We start from the raw sequence: 18,483 nt of genomic DNA, 5'->3' as shown, positions 1-18,483 counted from the left end.
CGTATTATTCTATAAGCATTGGTAGGTTTGCAAAGTACTACACAAACATTATTTCAAGGGTAATAACAGTCACAATTTCCGCCGACTTTAAAAGAGTCAACTAAAATATTATACTAATGGACACACAACTAAATGGAACAACTAATGGAACAACTCACGATGTACATATAACAGTTCGATATAAGCATTGAGTATACACGTCAGTGGATACGTGTATACCCAATGATATAAGCAACGGCGCAACGGTTCTTGCAATTTATTGCTTATTGTTTTTTAGAGTTTTTCGGACTTACTCACACTCGTATAAGGTTGTCCACGTTTGTCATTGATAATGTAGCCTTGTAACATGGTTACACCCATTGTCACGAATATGTTTACAAGTTTTCCGTCTGTTTTTGAATAGCGAACATTTTTTCACATACTTAAGAACCATCTGATTTTGTGCATTACATGTTCGTCTCAATTTTATTTGCTTTAGTAGGCATTCTTTTGGTTGATGAGGACTTCAATCGGTCCTTTCAATGATTGCTCATGAAATATAGTACTTTGTCCATTAATTTTTATTGTTTGGTAAAATGGATTAAATTATCCAGCAAACCCAAATTGAAATAGTAAATATAGTATTTCAAACAAATCAGTAACATGTTAATAATGTAGCCTACATTATTTCCTTGAATTGCATAACAGCAATTAATTGGGCTGATCCTAATATAAATAAATCAATATGTTCTTCATAGGCATAGCATGGGTTCATAACATGAGCCGCTGGGGCTGAGCCCAAGGGATTTAAAAATGTAAGGTTGGTCTGCAAATTTACGTGACACGCTCTCTCTAATGAGACATGAATGGTCAAAATCGCCTAAGAAATGCGGAGGAGTTCAACGGAAAAATTTCGTGTTGGCGTTATACAGTATGGTTGAAAAGTTATTATCACTTTTTTATCCCTTAAGAGGGATGGACCACAAAGACTAAGACAAAATTCTTATATAATTTTAATACTATTTTACTTGTTTTTGAAATGGCGACCATACAAATGTATGAATTTTAAGCCAAGTATGAATGGAGATGAGTGTGTGATGAGTGGAGCGATCTTGTTGTCCTGTTAGTGACTTAAGGCCGACGTAATCCTTAGACACAGCTGTTAATTAATAGTCCATACAGTCAATTAATAGCAGCAGAGGTCAAGTTTGGTAGGTATCAAATTAAAGGGTTTATACATAAAAATACATTGCCGCAAACCCAAACTCAAACGATGATGATGATAATAATGTTAATGATGTAGCTAAAACGTATCGTTTGAAATTTAACAGCTGAAAATAAGTGAAATAGAAAAGGTTTTGGTTAAATCCATCAAATTGTAATTGGACACTAGTAAGTACTAGTGCACTTTTTGCTACTTCCCCCCTTCGGTTTCATGTATTCCTCTCAATTAGTTCAAACCTAGGGGGATTAAACATTAATGTTAATTAATGTTAAATCCTCCTAGGTTCAAACCGTAAACACCCAGATCAAAACTCGCCTGTCGTTATTTTAACATCGCCTTATTTTTTTACTATATTTTTCAAAAAAGAAAGATTATATTGATTTACTTTGAATTTTAAAAATGTTAACGTTTTATTTTATTAAAGATTTATGGTGATACGTAAATATTGTGGTGTAGTAAAGTATATTATATTGTAGTTAAGTGTTAAATGTAGAAATTTTAGGGTGAATCGAGATGAATCTTTTTTTATAACATGGGTCTCTCCTACCTTAACATACATACCAAGTTTCATAGACATCGGTTGAAAAAGTGTAAAGATAAATACGGTATGTAAAAAATACAAAATGGCGGATATCTGGTTAACGAAACGATTTTGGAAAAAATCTTATCCTTCATTTTCTGTTTATTTTGACCCAAGGAATTACTAACTAGGTAAAGTATCTCTCCGCTTTTTTTTTAACACCCTGTTTATGATGTATTCTTATTAATATAAGTGAAAAATGTAAGCTGGTAATACAGAAAGATGTTTTATATATAATATGAATGTACTGGTAATCTGTATATTCATCTTTTTCTTGTCCTTAGAACTGTAAATTAAAAGTCCACTCAGCAGTCGCATCGTACGATGTAGTTCTTTCCATGCGTTGCGAAATGCTAAATTTGCCGTCCTCTTCAACCCAAGTTATCTATTGAACCACTTATTGTAAAAAATTTAAAAAAAATATATTTTACGCATCGCACTTTTAGCTACAACTTTGCCACAGACAAAACATCTCTAACCCAAAAACAAAAAAAAATCTCGCATGCTAACTTTTTCAGGTTAGAAATCACGATTTAAAAATATTTCACCATACATATCAATTTTTATTAATTAGATTGGTAAATAATTAAAGTTCCAACAAAACTGTCATCGAGTAGGACTAACCAAGAAGCTCTGTGCCAATTTTCAAAATTTTAGCACAACTTTAAGTACACCAAAACACGAAATTATTGAAGTCATGCGTCGAGAGGACTATCGCTCTTTTTAACAGATTATACTTTTGACCTTCCGGCACTGTTGACTCAGCGAAACTGAACTTATATTTTATCTTATTTCGTTATATTAAAACTGCTGTTGCATTAGGTCAAATTCCCAATAAGTCAATTGCTTTAACATAGACTACGTTTTTAGCCCGGACTGTACTATTTGACTTACTGGGATTTTTGATCTACAGACACTGCAAACATTGTAGTTTTTGACCTAGCGGCACAGGTATAAATTATTTGACCTTCCGGGACTGTTGACTTTCTGCAACGCGTCCCTAACACACACATATTTGTCATAAGCGAATTCTGTGTTGAGTCAAGTAATAGAATTTGTTTCAATGCTTTTTTTACGCTCATTCAATTCTTTTATTTTGTAATAGTTCACAAGTAGTTTATAAAAAAAATTATATGTATAATTTTAACAGGTATATTTTGGTAATACTGTTGTTAATCAGCTGTTTTTAAACTCCACAGGATTCGCTTCCGCTCGTTCAATTGTAGTTAAGTAATAAAACACAAATAGTTAATTACAAAAATAATTACATGTATAATGTTTACAGGTTTATTTTGGCAATACTGTTGTTAATCAGATGTTTTTTTTTACTTCATATGATTCCAATTGTATTGTTGTTCATGTTTACAGCTATTTAGATCAAATTTGGTCTAGTCAAGATATGAAATAAAACCCCTTAATGTTAAAAAAAATTGCTTTAAAAGATTTTTTGATGGTTTACATTTCCATTAAGTATGTGAAATAATACCAAACTAAAAGTCTAATAAAATCGGAGTCTCGAAAATCGGGTTTTTTTTCAATATGGCCAAAATTTCCAAATTTCCCTAAAATATTTCCATAGACAAGCAAGCTTTAAGACACTCCATAAGAATAACATGGTCATTTTAAATGTACACTTTTTTTATTTTCTCCGTAACCGTTAGGCATACAACAACGCTTCTGTATACTAAATTATTTGGTTTTATGATCTCTTCAAAATGGTTTGGAAATAAATTGCAACTTTTTACAGTGAAAAATGGGAAAATCCCATTTCTACCCCGTAAAAAAAATAGGAGATCTTAAGCATACTCAATTTTTGGGCTTAACCTAGACACAAATCTTAAATATACACAAATCATAATACAAAAACTTTCTTCAGGGTTATACAGTATGTTTTTAGGCCAGTGTCACTAATGTAACCTGGACATTCTAAAATAAAAATATTTTGTCTTATGGTCTGGCAATCTATGGAGGAACGCCCAAAAAGTTTAGATACAGTTCTGAAACTCTAAAAATGCTATAAGAATCATGCTATACTTAGACAAACGATAACTGTAAAAGATCAATTTTCAAAACTACACATTTTGACTGTCTGATCAATAAATATGTACTATAACTAGTGGCCTGTAGGGGCAATGGCCCCTAATCTAGACTACAATAAAAAACCGTATATAAAAAGACAAATACTCGAAATATGTTTTTAAAATTATCAATTTTATGTTACTTAAAATTAACAGTGTTTCTTTTTTTATATCTTGGTTTTCCTTCCGTTGGAGTCGTATATTAGATGGTTTTGATGTGTCAATGAAATACAATTGTTAATAATGATTAAATCAATAACACAACATAACAAATGGAAACGTGCACACGGTTTGGCCTGAGCCCGGAGAACGACGAATCAGAGCTGAAATCATACTGCCAAACATTGCACATCTTTTCTAGTTTAAAATTGAAGATTTGTTTTGTAATCTTACGAATCCTGTTATAGTTTCCATTTTGAGAGCCTAATGTATGTAAAGGTTAAAATTATTATTAATTATTATGAAGGCAACTCCCCATTTCGCGGTAGTAAGTCAGAAATATATCTATGAATTTGTCCCTGAATTTTAAAACACAATTGGGAAATTAGAAAAAATGTCCATTCATATGAAACTAGAAATAAAATTTATATAAATTTATCAATCTCAGCTTCTATGAAAAAACTAAAAAAAGAAAACATTCATGGGATCAAAATTTTTGAATCATTTTCCTCCCAAATTTAAAAGTAAAATAAACCAAAATTATTTCATAAATCTAGTGAATCAACTGCCAAAAAAAGAAAAGAACTATTATTCATTTGAAGAGTTTTTTTTTATTAATTAAAAAAAATAATGTTGAGATGCTCTGCTGGGAAAAAATAAACAATAAGAACGACTCGATGACCCAAAGTGCCGCTCCAGAGATTCTTTTAAGATTTGTTCACTGCAACTACTCTACTGGCTGCAAGAATTTGCAATGCTCCTGCAACAAAGTATGGGTTACCTTGTACTACAGCTTGTGGACTTTACCAGCTTGGAGAACAATGTGACAGTTCGTAAAGTGATCATAACAGTGTACAACTTGATGAAAATTATGAATTATTATTTGTATAATGCTTTACTACTAACCACAAGAAAGTGCGACTATATTATACTATTACTAATGTTATAAATGTGACAGTTTGTTTGTTTTCAGTTCAATCACGCATTAACTACTGGTCGGATTGGGTTGAAATGTGGCTTTATGATAGCTCAGATTCCCGATTAATACAAGCCTATTCTTATCTAAAAAATCCTTTCGGGCTAAAAATGTATAGATATTTATTTAAGTAAATAAAATATGTATGTTGCATTTTAGCAAGCTTGTGATCTTTATTTTCAGACCTATTATTGGATTTTTCAAGCAAAAATTAGTCATAAATTAAAATGCCCCCGCCGCAGCAAACCTGCACCCTAAGCGAATTTCAATTTGCCTGATTGAATTTACACTAAAATATCACATTTATTCCCTATTTAAATAGCAATACTTTAACTAGTACTTCGGTTTGCTGCGACAGGGAGGGTAAAAAAGTGTTTTTAGTAAAATGTTAAATAGTTTAGTATAAAACAAATGCATTTTCCAAATTTGATAAAAATATTTTCATATACAGGCTTACTACAACAAGTTTTCTTATTCTCCGTAAGAATAACATAGGAATTTTAAATTTAATTTTTTTTTAATTTTCTCCGTAACTAGGTATTAGGCCCATGACAACGCTTCAATGTACTAAATTGTTTTTTTTTCTGAGCCCTAAAATGGTTTCGAAATAAATTGCAAAATTTTACGTTTTTAGGGTCAAAAATGGGGAAAACCAATTTTTACCCCATAAACCTCTGTTCCCATGGTCCGATCATGCTGGTTCGCGAACTCGTTCAAATAAATGTAGGTTTACATGTTTGTACCAAATTTCATCGAATTCGGATCATTTTTGCTTGAGTTATTGTGCTAACGGACACATTTGACCAAAATCTTGGACGCCATCTTGAATTTTGGACTTCCAAGACTCCGATTTCATTAGACTTTTTTTCCTGGAAAATACACATAATTCTAAGTCAAAATAACCAATAAAACAATTTAAAGCAATTTTTTTAGGGTTCTCGTACGGATTTACTCGACTATATGGTACCACTACAAAAGGGCCAAAATATAACCACCACTGGTACCCAGATAGGGACAGGATTGAGAGATAAGAAGTAAAATTATAATGCTTCGAACTTCAACTATAACTTCAGCTGTTCAGGTCAATTTAATTGTTAACGATTGGTGCGATGATTCGTTGCATTACTGTCAGAGACAATGAGGGGTAAAGAAAAAATTACCTCTCTTTTTAAGTTTTGAGTAGTGGTTTTTGGTAATTAAAATACTGTCGCAGGTTAATTAATGCACACAACTCGCGTAAATAGTGTTAACGACACTCGTAGAAGTTTTTAAGGCACTCGCCAAGGCTTGTATTTAACATTTTCTACTCGTATCGTTTACACTACCTTAACGCGATCGCTGAAACAGCTGTTGCACCAATTGTGCAGCCTGGTCAGGTCCAGGTGATGGAAACGTTCAACTACCAAAATTTTTTTAAACTCTCTTCTTTTACAAACTATATTTCTCGCTACATAATAGTCCCTCAATACTATTTTATATATATGAAAATGAATCCTCAGAATCTCTATCTTTCTAAAAGTATAATATAAGTCTCAGCTTGAACTGTACTCGCCATTAATAGTTACGGCAGCAGGAACAATGACCGCGACGCGTTTTGCGCCTTTGTTTGTGTTATGTTTATTGGATCTGAGGATTGTATAGCTGTTAAGTTATGTACCGCAATAGTTTCATTATACAGAAGTACTATTTACCTATAGTGTACTACTCTCAAAAGTTGTCAATTAAAAAATTAGTGGTTCTAAACAACAACAAAAACCATTATACTCCTAATTATACTTATCGTAAATTTAAAAAATATAATTTTTAGTAACTTCTTGTCAATTTCCGTGAAAATACTACATAATCTATTTGTAGAATGCATTTTTCTGCACAGTTTGACATGTCTAACGTATTCATATGACTTTTGGTTCTCGAGATATAAGCTATTTCGTGCGCGGCGGCCCCCCGGGCGGCCCCCCAACTTCACCCCCTCCCCCCCATGTTATTAACCACCTAGAAATGCGACAACATCGATTTTTTTTATCTACTAGGTACCCATAGCAACAATCAAAAGTCAAATTTCGTTACACTTTTATGCATGCTCAAACCCCCTCAGCGCCTCGACTATTAAATTCTTATCAATTTTTATATACCACATAGATTTGTATGTTTCATAAAATGATGATACAGTTTTGTACGAATATGATAATAGTGGGGACAGCTGTATTAATAATAAATTAAAATTACACTGGAACTTAAATAATAAAATCCAAAATTAGTTGTTAAAAACGTGAGTTTTCTTTATATTGCTTTTACAATCAACATAAACTCCCCGGTACTTAAAGTAATATTAATATTCGGAGTGAGTACCTCAGATGCTATGGACACAAGTCGTATCAGGTGCAGGCCTAGTGTCAACTGTAGAGAGGGCCGCTACGATGCAATGATGCAATGCATGCTACTGTTTGCGCATTAACCCTTGCCATTCTTTCTGTCTCTCTCATTCCGTGGGAATCTGGGAGTTTCCGCGGTCCCTGCGCTGCACGAATTGGCAACGCTGCGGGCCTGAAACGCCAAAACAGCGACTGCACTTGCTCAAATACGGCGTTCGCGACTTCCCTATCTCGTGGGGTATCTGTGTCTACTTCTTTTAATCTATGCTATTACGTACATCTTAAACTTGCATCTGGCAGTCACAATTTCTATACCGTACCAAATTTCTATATTATCCTGATCATATCAGTGACATAAATAGTGTCAGTACGTAATGTTCCATTAGTTATTTTTTTAATTAAATAAATTAAATTCATAGAATTAAATGGATTCTCAGTTTAAAAGTCTTTAAATATTGTTAGACTTTGAACTATCTAGCTCATTCTTATTATTGCGGAATCAATTTGAAAAACTTTATCCCTGAATAGTATGATGTTTTTTTTTTTTGCTATATCCAATCTGTGTCTGCCTGGATATTTTTGATTTTTGTTTCTGGTGTTGATGAATGAACAGTTTGAAAACTTACGTAGGCCCAGTTGGATTTATTTTCCTTGTGCAAACATTATAGATTCTAAAATATAGACTACAGTATTTAATGTGTTAGAACACCTAGTTTTTAAAATATTATCCAGCCAATTCATTCAAGTTGAACATGGCTCTTACTTTTTCTTTCTGAACGTCAAGAATATTTGTTAGGTTCATGTATTTTCCCGTTTTGACTATGTTTGTAAGCCTATAGGTAAAGTGTTTAGAGGCACATGTTTAGAGGTATTCTTCTATTCCAAATCATTATACTTTTTTTCAAGGTATTACAGTAAAGAATTTTACAGTAAAGTAGAACTCCAATTATCCAAATTAATTGGGACTGAACCACATTTGGATGATGAAATTTGGATAGTTGAATTTTTACCGAAGTTCGACATATTTTACAGAAAATATGCTGAGCTTTTACTATTACAATCAAAGAACCTGAGTGCGAAGATTTTGCAAAAAATCACGCTTTTGCCGCAATCGCAGGAGACGATGATGATGTCTACACAATAGTGGGATATATTTAACATTTTTCTGTGATCAGAGAGGATGATGATGTTTCTGTGACAGTGGAATACGATTATGATGTCTTCAAGATCGCGTAAGATGTGCAAGATTTTGCCGCGATCGCAAAAAATGATGACGATGTTTCCGTGACCACGGGAGACAATGATGAAGTCTACATGACCGTGGGAGAGGTTTTGGATTTTGCCACGATCACAGCTTCTACCTTCTTTAATAATAATTAATAATTCTTTAATAATTTAATAATAATCCCTATTACTGTGGTTTTAAGTTTTTTGAAATTCTTTCTGTAAGTGATTCGGATAATTGGCGATCCGAATAGTTGGAGTTTGAATAATTTGATGTGTGCAGTATTAGGCTAATGAGTGTCAACATTTTTTTTTAAACTGTTGACCATACTTGTGGTAAGCCTAATTATTTTTGCAACAAAAAAGGAAATTAATTGCCCTTGTACAATCTGTCAAAAGTAGGGGAATGTATAAAATTTCAAATAACTATTAGAATTCCAAGATATAAAAACCTAAAAAATAGTTCTTTACTTAACAAAGTTAAAAGAAGTACAAAAATTAGTTATTTTTTTATTCCATCTGATATCAAAGAAAATAACTGTTTCTCAAGCTCTAATTTAGAGCAATCATCCCCCCTGCTCTAAATTAGCCTTTCCTAGCTCTCAACCAGTTGTTCTCCATTTGCCCATTAGTGATTCCTTACCATTGATTTTTATCACTTAAAACAGCTGTTTTAACAAATTTCCCATATATAGGGAATATGCTCGAGCAATTATGATCCGATTTTGATGAAATTTGGTACAAAAGTGTAAATCTACAATCATTTAAATGAGTTTGGGAATCAGCATGATTAGACTATGGGCATGGGGGTTTATGGGGTAAACATTTGTTTTCCCATTTTTGACCCTGGAAACAAACAAAAATTGCAATTTCTTTCCATACCATTTTGTAGAGCTAAAAAACAAATAATTTAGTGTATTGAAGCGTTGTTATGTGCTTTCTGGTTAAATATAAAAAAAACTGTAAATTTAAAATTCTCATGTTATTCCTATGGAAAATAAAATAAGTAAACTGTAGTTTGTTATTTTATGTTGTTTGTTGTTGTTCCGGATCGGTATGACATACAATAAAAGGTCAAATTACCTGTGTCCGCCAGTCGATCCTTATGTGCTGTATCCTATTACAGGAGATGCATTTCGGCAGAATAAATTGCCATCATCAGTCCTAATATAAGATCTTGATCTTCCCCATTGGGTGCGTCTTGAAGTTTTTAAACACGTACACGAACTTTACACTTATATATATACATTACGAATGAAACATACAAATACACGGTAGGCCTACTTTTATTTTCGGACATGTAGACGCGCGTCGGTCGTGTGTCGAGTCTAGTATTAACTAAAATAAAAGTAGGCCTACCGTGTATTTGTATGTTTTATTCGTAATGTATATAAGTGTAAAGTTCGTGTACGTGTTTCGAAATTTCAAGACGCACCCAATGGGGAAGATCAAGATCTTATATTAGGACTGATGATGGCAATTAATTTTGTCGAAATGCATCTCCTGTAATAGGATACAGCACATAAGGATCGACTGGTGGACACAGGTAATTTAACCTTTTATTGTAGTTTATTAGTTTGGGAACATATTTTGATCAAATTTGGAAAATTTATTTCTTACTGAGTTATTAAAATTTCACTAAAAACACTTTACCAGAACTACTTTTCCTTTACCAGAACAGAAACCTAAGTTCATTAGATCTAATGTTATTTAAGGGGAGGTCCCACTGAAAACTCTAAATTCTTAACTATGTATTATTTTGAGTAATTTTAATTTTCATTATCAATAATTAATTACTCTACCTGAAACAATGTAACCATTTTTGACCACTTGTAAACCACCCCCCCCCCCCCTCCACCCACCAATGTTTACGAAATTTGTAGGCTTTCACAAGATTCGCTAAGGCTTTGTAACTACAGGTAGTAGATACATGATTGAAGTGTCATTTGAAAGAGTATACTACCGCAAAAAAAGTTATGCATTGGTTTGCAATTATCTCTTCAGAAATTATCTGTACAATTCCTCAAAATATAATAAAATTTGAAATGTTTCCATAATTCTTTGTTTGAAGTTCATTGTTGGTGATGGTGAGTTAATGTTGTTCAAAGGTTTATTGCGGACATTTTCCATCACGAATGTAAAAAACAATACACAACGTTTCCATAATATTACAAAAAAGTTTAAATAATGAAAACTACTGCAGATAAATGAAAGACCATGCATAACTTTGTCCCTTTATATGTAAAGAGCAAGCATGCAAAGTTTGACTGCTGTATCTTTAATACTTTTTGAGCCTTAGCATTTTTAGTAGATTTTTTAGTTTTTTTACTATTTTCAGTGGGGATTTTTTGCACTATTTTCCCTTAAATAGGGAATAAATCTTAAAAAATTTTAAGGAGGTATTTTAGTAGAAAAATAATCAGGCGAATGAAAATTTGCATAGTCTGCAGGTTTGCTGCGGCAGGGGAGCAATATAAATTTAAACAGAAATAGGCTTATGCTAGTTTTTGGATGGGGTCTGTGAAGAGGGATTCACAGTGACCTTGCTAGATTATAACTAGTGACTCAAACCCTCTAATGGCTGAAACTTGCACTCCGGTACTTCAGTGTGTTGTCTAGGCGTGATCTTTGTAGGATTACGTGACTCTTACATGTTTATTATGTGAGTCGGTGGCTCAGTCGGTAGCGTCGCAGACTTCGGGCCCAAGGCAGCGATGTCGTTGGTTCAGATCCTGGTCACTGCCACTAAAATTTATCTGTACAGTTCACCTATGTACTGTACCGGCTCACTCTTTGCTTTGCTGTAAACGATCCACGCACGGGCGCTTAGTCTATGTGGACGGGAAAATGCAAGGTTAAAAGAGGCCACCAACCTCTTTAAAAAAAAAAAAAAAATACTACGCCCAGTCCATTATTTTCTCCCAATTTGACAACCAAGAGTTTGTTTGAAAAAAAGCTAACACTTTGGGATGGTAAAAATTCTTCCCTACAGTACTGTTTCAGTTTTCCCGTCTTTGAAGACTCGTCGTCCCTTTGACAACCTAAATCGCTCACTCGGGTTGGGAACCATTGCGCTAAATACATATGATTTGAGGGGCATAATATAAAAATGTGGTGGGAGGTGTTCTAGTCCCTTCAGTGAATGAAGGCCTAATACTATCGTACATTTGCAGACATCAGCACCATCCTTCAGGGCTTGGTACTTTTAGGAACTTACAGAAAGCAAAGTGTAAAATAGATCACATTTATAAACGTGTCTACATCTAAAAATAATGACTGAAAAAGTTAATACCATAACAAATGGGGGATGCGGGATACTACCCACCAAAAAAATACCTCTCCCCCCAGGTGAAGTGACGTCACGAAATCTGCCAACTAACCAATATGGGAGCTGAGGCTGCGACTGGAATACTACCCCCTAGCAAAATATGATGCTATGTAATTGTAATTATATTTAAAGTAATTCCGTTTGATAACAGAAATGGTATGTGGGGAATATCAAACAGAATTTTGAAATTTTACTCCAAGTTTGGTTGGTTAGGTTAGGTTAGTTTGGAACAGTTTGACGACAAAACTTAAGTGTCCGTGACTGGAAAACTGCCCCCCCCCCACCCCCCGATCTCTGACGTCAACATGATGTAGGACCTGCTTGGGGGGGTAGTTGTCCAGGGGGCAGTCTTCAGGTGACCCAACAAATGTTTATGATAACTTTTGAATAGCTATATCACATTGTGCTCTGGTACAGAACCACGATAGGACTTTGTTGTAGTTTCAAAGTCCTAGAACCCAAATGCTGTCAGACAGGGCTATAATTTTTTTAAGTACTCGCTCAGACATTTATTGCTAAAGGACGTGATAAATGTATGAATTTTTATATTACTTTTTGAGATGTGCAACATTCTTGACCAAGTCAGATGAAGTATGTCTCCATACATTTATGATTAGCACTTCATCTGTTTCATGTTTTAGATGTGTCACAACTTTATCGGACATGTTTCCTGGTGCAACATCTCCTTCACGCGTCAGTCATAATTAATATCGATGTTGAGTAATGATTTAGCAAAGTAGTTCAAGTCATTCCTAAAATTTATGTTATAATCAAGTAAAATTATTGCGTATTAATTATCTTGGTATTTATTGAAAATGATGTTCTCTATTGTTTCATTTCAAAATATTATTGCATTACCATTTTTAATGGTATTTTAAATAGAATTAAAAAAATACATACAGCTATGCACATAGTACTTAATAAAAAAAAAATCATCAGATTTGTGATGGGAAATACTTTCATGCCCCACACACACTAACCTGTGGTTATTGGTAGGCCTAGTTAAGCTTATTTTTTTGTAGACCACTGTTTATTTAATAATTAAATATTTTAGGTAAAAAATGCTCATTAACAACACAAATATTTGACCTTGATATTAAACCTTACTATGTTTATAATTTACTAATTTTTAAAAATTTTATTTTGCCACTGGTAACATTGAAACATTGCTAAAATGTTGTATCGAAGTGTATTTTATGTACAGGGTTAGTTCTAAACAATGTTCATTCCATTTCCTTTAATATTATTATGTTTAGTCAAATTAAGAAGCCATTTAAATCTAAGTAATGATTTATGATTTAACTGCTACATTGTAATATGCAGTTGAAATGTGTTAATATTTTATGAAGATAATAATGTTTGATCCTAAATTTTACTTGTTATCTATTTTCTGGGCAGTTATGAACTATCAAGTATTGCGATTGTTTTTCAGCAGTTTTCTCTTGATGTTTTAGACCCTTGAACCCTCTTGGAAACCGGCAGGAAATTAGTCAGGCTTTGGCGTACATTAGAACTCATTTTCAGCCTGATCCTGAAGTTTCACTTCCCAAAAAAGAAGTCTACAATGAATATGTGTGAGTATTTATCAATTACATGCTGAAATCTAAGATTTTTCTCCCATTAATATTAATTAGGTAGCCAGTGATATCTTCGATAGAATTGCATAGGCCTACAGTTATTGGATCGATACACAAAATCATTTGATAACAACATAGACGGTTTAACCTTTAAAGACGACACAGATATTAGACTGGTCATATAAAAGACTTGGATTCTTGATGTGATAAAAAAAAATAAAAGTGAAGTGTAATCACACCAGGGTTGCCACCCGTCCCGATTCTGTCGGGACAGTCCCGATTTCGGTTCCTTAATACCCGTATTTAAGCCTTTGTTCCGGGTAGAGGGGGGCCATGTCCCGATTTTCCAACAACCTAAGGTGGAAACCCTGAATCACACACTATCAATTTAACATTCTACTGGGCAACTAAAATCAACCTCCAAACATGGATACCAAAAGTTTCCATCTTGTATGGCTTAGATGTATTCAGTTTGTGTATAAATTACAACATAGTTTAATGAACCTCACATAGAGTGTAATATTTTTAATTTTTTTTTAGATTGTCAGACAATGATAGCTTTTAGGGATACAAAAGATGTTATAGCATGTTATAACATTGTTATAATGTAATATAATTATAACAATGTTATAATAATATGTCCTTTCAATTTGACAGGATCAAATAAACGTTATTTCTTGTCAGATAAATCTGTTGGTGGGATCAACAAGTTGTTTTTATTCTAAAACTGAGTTGAACTTAAGCATAGGAATTGCATACCTATCTATTCACAGTAACGTATGTATAAAAATACTCCCGCCGCCTCAGCAAACCTGCCGACTAAGCGAATTTCCATTTGTCTGAATTTATTTTGAATTAAATCTATTTAAATAACATTAGGTTTAACAAGTACCAAGGTTTGCTGCTACAAGGAAACTAATAAAGTGTGTTTTTAGTAAAATAATTATAGCTTTGTATAAAATAAATAAATTTGCCAAATTTGATCAAAATATATCCATAAACAAGCAAACTACTACATTTTACAATATTCTCCATAAGAATAACATAGGAATTTTAAATTTACAATTTTTTAAATTTTCTCTGTCACCAATAACCTTAAAAAACCTTTCATATTCTAAATTATTTTTTTTAAGCTCTTAAAAAAATTCTGGAGAGAAATTGAGAAATTTTGTGTTTAGAGGGTCAAAAATTAGAAAAACCAATTTTCACCCCATAAAACCCCTTGTAAAACTTCGTTCCCAAGGTCCGATAGGCCCTAATGCTGGTTCGCAAACTCATTCAAATTTATCCCGCTTTCTTTAAACCAAATTTAATCAAAATCGGAGAAAAATTACTCAAGTTATCGCGTTTACGGACACATATATAAATATACATATATAAAAATTTGAACTGGTGTTTTTGGCCTCTGTAAAGGGACATCAAAATGAAAAAGTAAATCGGTCCCGGGCCTAGGTCTTACCGTGCCACCTACGGTAATAGCTACTTCCCTATAGGGAAATTCATTCCCTAACAAGTTCAAGTCAGATTGGTATCTATAAAGATTAGGCAGTCTGATTATGTATGGGGAGCTTTAAATATTGATCATAAAATCAGGCCCGAATTGAGGATGAATGGCCCCTGCGCTGCCGCCCCACCTCTGATGGAAGTCTAGGGACAGAGGGTATGGAATGCTTCCCTGCAGGAAGGTGGTCTGGGGCCCCCCGTACTAGTAGCTCAAAACAAAGTTTAAGGATTGGAGGTTAAAATACTTTACTTTTGGAAATTTGGCACTATGGGCTATAACCCAGTCAGCTCATTTTCCGAGTGGGGCCTGCATAAAAGTGTACCTTGATCAACTCAAATTCGAATGGTAAACTTAAGGTACAATACTATGTATAAAAAATAACCACACAACTTTAAGTAAGATGTTTATTGTAGATCAGAAATGTAGTTTAGATAATTAAATGATCGGTTTGCTTACAGGTCTTTCTGTTCGAGCCAGAGCATGAAACCATTGTCAACAGCTGATTTTGGGAAAGCTATGAAGCAAGTGTATCCTGTTGTTAGACCACGAAGATTAGGTGAACGGGGAAACTCCCGTTACTGCTATTCTGGTTTGTGCAACAGGAATGAACTGGAAAAGCCAAGAACTCCAGCTACTGCCCTGGTGTGTAGTGATCTTTTTAAAATTCATTAGGGTTGTATTATAGTTAACGCTTAAGGTTTTAAATTCAGAAATAAGCTTGCTGTCACCTCGTTCATGGCAAAGGTTAAAATACAACTTGAACATATTGAAATGAGTGTAAATTAAAAATTGTTACAATTGACGTTCTAGCTCCCAAGCAAGATGAACATAACCAAGATTTCACATAACACATAACTCAAAATGCTGATAGCTTACATGTTTTGCAACATGGGAGTCAAGTTTAGAACCACTATGCTGTTAGTGTTTATTTTATTTACTAAAACAGTTCAGGGTGTCCCAGAACGCTCTACCAATATTTCATGGTATTGTTCCTGGGTAAGAACCATATCTAAATATCATATTAATTGTCCGGAAGTCCTTAGCTACACAGCTGCCATTTTGTTTTTTAACTTATTAATTTTTTTCTAAAAAACTTGTTAATATACGAAATTGAAACTTTGCACAAACATTTATGACAACTAGACAAAGTTACAAAAAAATTATGACAATTTACAAAATTCATAAAACAAAACGGTGGCCTTTTACAATATTGTTTCTTAAATAACTAAAAAACCGTTGATTTTACAAAAATGTTACAAGAATGACTTTTTTAAGGCAACTTAATTACAAATCAATTGACACCTTATTTTTTTTAGATTGGACGAATATTAACTGAGATATGGCAGCTTAAATGATATGTGACCGCTGGAGGTTAGTTGCAGTGCAGTTGTTTGCATTCAGATATGATACTTACCCAGGAACAATACTATAAAATATTGGTAGAGAGTTCCGGGACACCCTTCACTTTGTCTAGGTTTACTAGTGGGCTATTGATAGTGTGACAGACCGTTAGGTGTTCTTATTGGTGGAGTGGTCATTGTTGATTACTGCACACCTCTTAAAATACGAATTTCAATAATTCGATCCACATAAGCCGTCCAATATTTTTGTCTTAAACATTGGCTTGAAGGAAGTCAACATGCAATTGACTTTTGAGTAATATTGAAGATTCAATCAAATGGTCAAATCAAATTGAAATCTCTTAATTCGTTTTGTATATACACACAAGAATAGTGTCATAAAATAGAAAACAAAAAACTTCTACTACAACTATTTTTTATGAGTAACTGGCTCAAAATTGTGCTAAAATACATCATTCTTTTATTTATTCTGTAAACAGTCTTCTGTAGAGTAACAACTTTTCTTTACTAAAAAATTGTTTGCATTATTTCTGAAATGTTTTTGTCCATAGGCTTTAAGTGGTAGTGGTAAATTATCTAAAACCTTGGATCCTTTGTGGGTTGCTTTTATTCCATAGGTAAAATGTTTAATTATGTTGGGATAAGTTTATTGCCTCTCTGTTTCTTGTAAAGTAGGAATAAAAATAGAGAAAATGATTGTTTTACTGAATCTTCTTCATCTAGGTTTAGAATAATTCTTATAACCTTCTTTTGAAGTATCAAAATTTTGTCCAGATTTTGTTCTGACATTCCCTCATATGTTGCCAAACCATATGAGAATGAATGTGTGCAAGTATAGGCTATACATTTTATGGTTTCAATAATGCATAGCATAGACATGACATTCTTTTAGAATAAAAATAAGCCAGATGAAATTTTGTTTAGTACAATTTGAACATGTTAGTCCCAACTTGAGTGGCAGTCAATGTTTAAGCCTAAGAATTTTGCTATACCAAATTTATTAACTTAATTTTGTTCTATTGATATGGCTGTATTAGGTCTTTCTTTGTTCTGAACTGTTGAAAAGTAGCCTACATAAGATTAGTTTTATTGGAATCCAAAAATAAACTATTCCTCCTCAAATAAGACTGAATACTTTTTAGTTGCTATAAAATATTAAACTATGGGTATAAAATTATATCTACAACTTGGTTCCGTTTCTAAGGAAATATTTATAATCTTACTTCAACTTCAATTTTCAAAAATGATATTTTAGAACTGTTTTCTCGATAGGCTAGAGATGCTGTGTCGAGGAAGATTTGTATTTGGGCGTCAAAAATCTTGAATATCGAAGTTAACAACTTAACACAACTCAGCACCATGGTGTCTTCTGAGTTAACAGGTTTGTATGATTACATCTAGAACATTTCATTAGTGATGGACGGATCCAAGAAAATGTCGGTACCGGATCCGGATCCAGATCTTTAAAACCGAATCCAGATACGTTTTTTTTTCAAGGACGGGTTTTTAAAAATAACTCATATGGCTAGGAAATGTCAAAGACTATCTGTGTCCATTCAAGACTATCTGTGTCCATGTACAAGACTGTCTGTGTCCATATACAAGACTGTGTCCATATACAAGACTATCTGTGTCCATATACAAGACTGTCTGTGTCCATATACAAGACTATCTGTGTCCATGTACAAGACTTTCTGTGTCCATATACAAGACTGTCTGTGTCCATGTACAAGACTGTCTGTGTCCATGTACAAGACTATCTGTGTCCATATACAAAACTTGCTGTGTCCATATACAAGACTGTCTGTGTCCATATACAAGACTGTCTGTGTCCATATACAAGACTGTCTGTGTCCATGTACAGGACTATCTTTGGACACAGATTGTCGTGTACATAGATACAAAGAGTCTTGTACAATGTACATGGACACAGATAGTTTTGTACATGGATGCAGATAGTCTTTTACATGGACACAGATAGGTAGTATTAATTTTGTTTTAAAATACTTGACTATGACAAAACATTTGTTCTTATGTATGAATTTTACTTTGTTTATATACAATACTTTGCAACTTTATAAAGGATGTAGAATAAAAAACTAGGCCTAACGATAGGTTAT

At 33.3% G+C, this 18,483-nt stretch overlaps 1 protein-coding gene across 3 annotated transcripts in view; it reads left to right on the top strand.

Annotated features, from left to right (window-relative positions):
* The window catches only part of LOC128997843 (uncharacterized), a 42,908-nt gene that overhangs the window by 16,375 nt on the left and 8,050 nt on the right, over window positions 1-18,483 (top strand). For all 3 annotated transcript variants that reach the window (XM_054423599.1, XM_054423600.1, XM_054423598.1), the window contains 3 exons: window positions 13,376-13,495; window positions 15,461-15,644; window positions 17,636-17,744. In XM_054423599.1, the coding sequence (XP_054279574.1) occupies window positions 13,376-13,495; window positions 15,461-15,644; window positions 17,636-17,744 (413 nt within the window). The remainder of the gene's footprint in view (window positions 1-13,375; window positions 13,496-15,460; window positions 15,645-17,635; window positions 17,745-18,483) is intronic.

The sequence above is a fragment of the Macrosteles quadrilineatus genome, unplaced genomic scaffold, assembly GCF_028750875.1.
Source record: "Macrosteles quadrilineatus isolate MER2022 unplaced genomic scaffold, UCM_ALF_1.0 Scaffold_7__1_contigs__length_78375512, whole genome shotgun sequence".
NCBI lineage: Eukaryota > Metazoa > Arthropoda > Insecta > Hemiptera > Cicadellidae > Macrosteles > Macrosteles quadrilineatus.
The sequence above is the reverse complement of the archived record's forward strand: the minus strand, read 5'-3'. Positions and strand labels throughout refer to the sequence as shown.